The sequence below is a fragment of the Cervus elaphus genome, chromosome 1 (genome assembly GCF_910594005.1).
Source record: "Cervus elaphus chromosome 1, mCerEla1.1, whole genome shotgun sequence".
Taxonomy (NCBI): Eukaryota; Metazoa; Chordata; class Mammalia; order Artiodactyla; family Cervidae; genus Cervus; species Cervus elaphus.
Window position 1 is genome coordinate 97,704,791 of NC_057815.1, and position 6,241 is coordinate 97,711,031.

General features: G+C 39.2%; 1 protein-coding gene across 1 annotated transcript; it reads right to left on the reverse strand.

Annotated features, from left to right (window-relative positions):
* Positions 1–1,188: 1,188 nt before the first annotated feature.
* On the reverse strand, positions 1,189–2,127 carry LOC122679253 (olfactory receptor 5AN1-like). The gene has a single exon (XM_043879795.1). It carries the CDS (start codon positions 2,125–2,127, stop codon positions 1,189–1,191), a length of 939 nt encoding a protein of 312 aa, XP_043735730.1.
* Between the last annotated feature and the right edge of the window lie 4,114 nt (positions 2,128–6,241).

A 6,241-nucleotide genomic window follows, 5' to 3' on the forward strand; every position in this document is an offset into this window, starting at 1 on the left:
CTTTTACTCTGCAACATTGAATATTTGGTAACTTTATTATTGCCATATATTCTCACACAATTCTCACATCAAATGTGTTCAGATGCTTGAAACAGCAGAAATTCTTTTTACAGTATGATCCCACTAGCTATGTCAACTAGGGGTAAATTTTCCAGACTTAATGAGGGAGGGAAAGAGGGGCTTGACTTCCATAGTATCAGAAATTGCTACTGACTGTAACATGGATTTTGAATATCATCCCCATCAGAAATGCCCACTGGAAACTACATACAAAGTGTTGCATCATCAGAATTATAAGTTAATAGCTCTGAAGGGGCCACACACGGCATTCCACCTCTCTTTATTGTTCAAATCATGTCCTCCTATTTAGACTACAACAGTGTTCTTGCTGGAGAATCCCAGGGATGGGGCAGCCTGGTGGGCTTCCATCTATGGGGCCGCACAGAGTCGGACACGACTGAAGCAACTTAGCAGCAGCAGCAGCAGTGGACCTAGAATGTGATCAGTAACTTATTAGATAATAAGCACTGAAAGAGGTGTTACTCAAATATTAGCTGTATCAGACTAGTCTTCCGGGAAGGCACAACTAGGCCAACCGTATACTTGTTTCTGTCCAAAGACACATCCTCTGTGTGTCCGTTCTCATTCCGGCCAGAAACACAGAATGGACATCAATGACCACCATGTCTGGATTATGCTGCGTCAGAATATTTGGGCGACAAGGTTTACACACTCCTGGGGCCTCTGTCAGGGGTATCTCTCCTTTAGGGTCAGAAGCCTGTCAGAAGCAGACAAGAAGCAACAGGTTCTAAATCTTGATGCTTCATGAATAATTCAGTTCAGTTCACTCGCTCAGTCATGTCCAGGTCTTTGCAACCCTATGAACCACAGCACACCAGGCCTCTCTGTCCATCACCAACTCCCAGAGTCCAATAATTGTTAATAGATTAATAAATGATGAGCCCACTCCACATGGAGGATAAAAACAATGAGTCTCTAGGACTTAAAGATATTGTGTTTGTGTAGTTTGATTCAGTTGTTGGTCCATTTTGGCATATTATCTGGGACAAATTAAGTCTTGTCAAAGGCAGAATGAACTTTGTTGCTGTCCATTCATATAAATATTATTGAGGGTTAAGGGAGGTCATTCTAACAAGACAAATCCATCGGAAATCTCAATCTGTGACCTCAGCAACACCCTCTCCTCTTCTGCAACCTTTTCAAGGCAACTTTGATTTCTTTGTTCCTCAGACTGTAAATCAAAGGATTCAACAGGGGAATCATCACCGTGTAGAAGACTGATGCAAATCTGTCAAAGCTGGAGGAACCACCAGAGGTGGAACTCAAATAGACAAAGATACTTGAGGTATAAAAGAGAGTGACTGCTGTCAGGTGGGAAGCACAGGTGTTGAAAGCCTTGGACCTGCCGCTTGCTGTCGTGATCTTCATGATGGAGATGACAATGTAGACATAGGATATCATGATGACTAAGGCATTTATTATCCCAAAGATCATTGTTAATATAGCAGTCAAGAGTTGTGCAGAGAACGTGTCAGTGCAGGACAGAACTAACAGCTGGGGCATGTCACAGAAGAAGTGGTTGACGACATTAGGCCCACAGAAGTGGAGCTGGACCATTGCACACAATTGGGACATAGAGCCGGAGAGTCCAGCCAAGTAGGATCCCAGCACCATCCGACCGCAGAGAGTGGGCGACATGATTGAGGAATAGAGGAGTGGGTTACAAATGGCAGCATATCGGTCATAAGCCATGGCGGTCATGAGGCAAGACTCACTCAGCCCCATGGTGGAAAATACAAAGTACTGAACAACACAACCCACGTAGGTGATCATTTTCCGCTCCTGAAAGAAGTCGTAGAGCATCTTAGGGGCTGTGGAGGTCACATAGCAGATATCTATGAAGGACAGGTTACTGAGGAAGAAGTACATGGGGGTGTGGAGGTGGGAGTCCATTCTTATTAAGATGAGGAGGGACAGGTTCCATGTCAGGGTCAAAATGTATATCACCAGGAATAGGACAAAGAGCGCTACTATGATTCTGGGAAAATCTGAGAAGCCCAAAAGGATAAAATGCGTGATCTTTGTAATATTTCCTCCCTCAATCATTGGCTTTGTACTCCTAAAATCAGAAAAGAGACAAGAGAATGCATCGCTGGCTCAGGTGACATGATAGCATCACAGTTCTCATCTATGCCATGTCTTTCTTCCATTGAGCACTGGATAAAAGGAAATGCTCCACTGCCCTGGAGAAAAGATCTCAGCTTTTCATCTTGAATTGTCAGGAAGTGCCTCCTCAGTGTTTCAGGTTCTCAGTGATTTCATGAGGTCTCATGATAATTAAAAGATATATTTAAAAAGTTGAAAACTTTTTTAAAAAGCAATACAAATCTTGTGACTATTATATATAAGGAAGAGATCATTGATTAAAATGCAGGGTTTTTCAAAGACCTCTAATAATGTATAACTGCTGCTTTATAATAATATAGCATAACTGGACCATCGCAGGATAAATTTGAAGCAGCTCTTCTCCTAGATGATCATCTAGAGAGATTTTTTATATTTTCTTCTTTTATCCATAGGAAAGTGACTCCATTTATAATTACCTCTCAATCTTTTTACAAATATATCTATTACAGTGGCTTCTAAATGGCCTAGAGAAGTATATCATGATATGTAATTCTGACTTGTTCGCAAGATACAGCATGTATGCCCATTTCAGTTATGTAGTAAGTGTTCTTAGGGAGGACATCATGTAAAATATCTCAAAAATAAGCTAGTACAACTCACTACTGCCCCCCCCATTGGCCTATTTTTTTGATACTTTTCTTCTTAGGAAAGAGCATAGAACGGTGGTTAAGGTTTCAGATATTAGAGTCTTAGTTCTGAGTGTCATAATCAAGATGGCAGTATAGATCATTCCTAATTTCAGTTCCCCTCACTTAAAAAGAAACTAGCAATTATTCATAGGAAGGATACCAGTGTGAAAATTCTAAAACACAGCGACGAATGTGAACCACCTCTCTGGACCACACTGACCAAGAAGGACCACATTAGGGGAGTAGAGAAGTTCCTCCCTGACAGCCTTGCCTTTCCCCACTACTGGTTCAATGTCACGACAAGAAAGCTCTTCTTGGTCTCTGGTTTTCCTGCCAAATTGGACAACCTAGAAAACATAGATAAATTTCTAGAAATATACAACTTAGGAAAACTGAATCAAAGAGAAACAGAAAGGCTAAACAGGCCAATAACGACTAAGGAGATTGAATCAGTAATTAAAAACCTCCCAGCAAAGAAAAGCCCAGGACCAGAAGACTTCATGGTGAATTCTATCAAACATTTAAAGAAGAATTAATTTCAATCATTGTCAAAGTCTCCCAAAAAGTTAAAGAGAAAATACCATTTCCAAACTCATTTTGCAAAGCCAATATTACTTTGATACCAAAGTGAGATAGGGAAATTACAAGAAAATAAAATCACAGGTCATTACCCTTGATAAATGGAGATTTTTAAACTCTCAACAAAATACTAGCAAATAAAATTCAGCAGCACATAGAAAGGATCATACACCATGATCTGGTAGGGTTCATTCTTGAGATGCAAGAATGGGTCGATCAATCAATGTGATACACTGCTTTAATAGAATGAAATGTAAAAATCACATAATCCTCTCAATAAATGCACAAAAAGCATTTGACAAATTCAACATCCAATCATGACAAAAGTTCACAAGTCAAGTGTCGAAGGACTTCATCTCAACATAATAAAGAACATAGTAACATGCCTTCATCTAACATACTCAGAGGTGAATGACTGAAAGCGTCACTCATAAGATTAGAAATAAGACAAGTAACTAACCATTTCCACTCAACATAGTGCAGGAAATCCAAGCGGGGTCAATCAGGAATGAAAGATGAATAAGTAATAAATATCAAGAGAACTGGAAATAACTGAAACTGTTTTTCTTTATAGACAACATGATTTTTTTTTTTCTTTCAGTTCTGAGCCTTTTTTTTTTTTTTTCCTTTACCTTGGAGAATTTTTTTTTTCATTTATTTTTATTAGTTGGAGGCTAATTACTTTACAACTTTGCAGTGGGTTTTGACATACATTGACATGAATCAGCCATGGAGTTACATGTGTTCCCCATCCCGCCACTCCCTCCCACCTCCCTCTCCACCCGATTCCTCTGGGTCTTCCCAGTGCACCAGGCCCGAGCACTTGTCTCATGCATCCCACCTGGGCTGGTGATCTGTTTCCCTATAGATAATATACATGCTGTTCTCTCAAAACATCCCACCCTCGCCTTCTCCCACAGAGTCCAAAAGTCTGTTCTGTACATCTGTGTCTCTTTTTCTGTTTTGCATATAGGGCTATCGTTACCATCTTTCTAAATTCCATATATATGTGTTAGTAGGCTGTAATGATCTTTATCTTTCTGGCTTCCTTCACTCTGTATAATGGGCTCCAGTTTCATCCATCTCATTAGAAATTATTCAAATGAATTCTTTTTAACAGCTGAGTAACATTCCATGGGGTATATGTACAACAGCTTCCTTACCCATTCGTCTGCTGATGGACATCTAGGTTGCTTCCATGTCCTGGCTATTATAAACAGTGCTGCGATGAACATTGGGGTGCACGTTTCAGATCTGGTTTCCTTGGTGTGTATGCCCAGAAGTGGGATTGCTGGGTCATATGGCAGTTCTATTTCCAGTTTTTTTAAGAAATCTCCACACTGTTCTCTATAGAGGCTGTACTAGCTATATTCCCACCAACAGAGTAAGAGGGTTCCCTTTTCTCCACACCCTCTCCAGCATTTATTGCTTGTAGACTTTTGGATAGCAGCCATCCTGACTGGCGTGTAATGGTACCTCATTGTGGTTTTGATTTACATTTCTCTGGTAATGAGTGATGTTGAGCATCTTTTCATGTGTTTGTTAGCCATCTGTATGTCTTCTTTGGAGAAATGTCTGTTTAGTTCTTTGGCCCGTTTTTTGATTGGGTCATTTATTTTTCTGGAATTGAGCTGTAGGAGTTGCTTGTATATTTTTGAGATTAATCCTTTATCTGTTGCTTCGTTTGCTATTATTTTCTCCCAATCTGAGGGCTGTCTTTTCACCTTACTTATAGTTTCTTTTGTTGTGCAAAAGCTTTTAAGTTCCATTAGGTCCCATTTGTTTATTTTTGCTTTTATTTCCAATATTTTTGGAGGTGTGTCATAGAGGATCCTGCTGTGATTCATGTCGGAGAGTGTTTTGCCTATGTTCTCCTCTAGGAGTTTTATAGTTTCTGGTCTTACATTTAGATCTTTAATCCATTTTGAGTTTGTTTTTGTGTATGGTGTTAGAAAGTGTTCTAGTTTCATTCTTTTACAAGTGGTTGACCAGTTTTCCCAGCACCACTTGTTAAAGAGGTTGTCTTTTTTCCATTGTATATCCTTGCCTCCTTTGTCAAAGATAAGGTGTCCATAGGTTCGTGGATTTATCTCTGGGCTTTCTATTCTGTTCCATTGATCTATATTTCTGTCTATGTGCCAGTACCATACCGTCTTGATGACTGTGGCTTTGTAGTAGAGCCTGAAGTCAGACAGGTTGATTCCTCCAGTTCCATTCTTCTTTCTCAAGATTACTTTGGCTATTTGAGGTTTTTTCTATTTCCATGAAAATTGTGAAATTATTTGTTCTAGTTCTGTGAAAAATATCGTTGGTAGCTTGATAGGGATTGCATTGAATCTATAGATTGCTTTGGGTAGAATAGCCATTTTGACAATATTGATTCTTCCAATCCATGAATACGGTATGTTTCTCCATCTGTTTGTGTCCTGTTTGATTTCTTTCAGCAGTGTCCTATAGTTTTCTATGTATAGGTCTTTTGTTTCTTTAGGTAGATATACTCCTAAGTATTTTATTCTTTTTGTTGCAATGGTGAATGGTATTGTTTCCTTAATTTCCCTTTCTGTTTTCTCATTGTTAGTGTATAGGAATGCAAGCGATTTCTGTGTGTTAATTTTATATCCTGCAACTTTACTATATTTATTGATTAGCTCTAATAATTTTCTGGTAGAGTCTTTAGGGTTTTCTATGTAGAGGATCATGTCATCTGCAAACAGTGAGAGTTTCACTTCTTGTTTTCCTATCTGGATTCTTTTTATTTCTTTTTCTGCTCTGATTGCTGTGGCCAAAACTTCCAAAACTGTGTTGAATAGTAGTGGTGAGAGTGG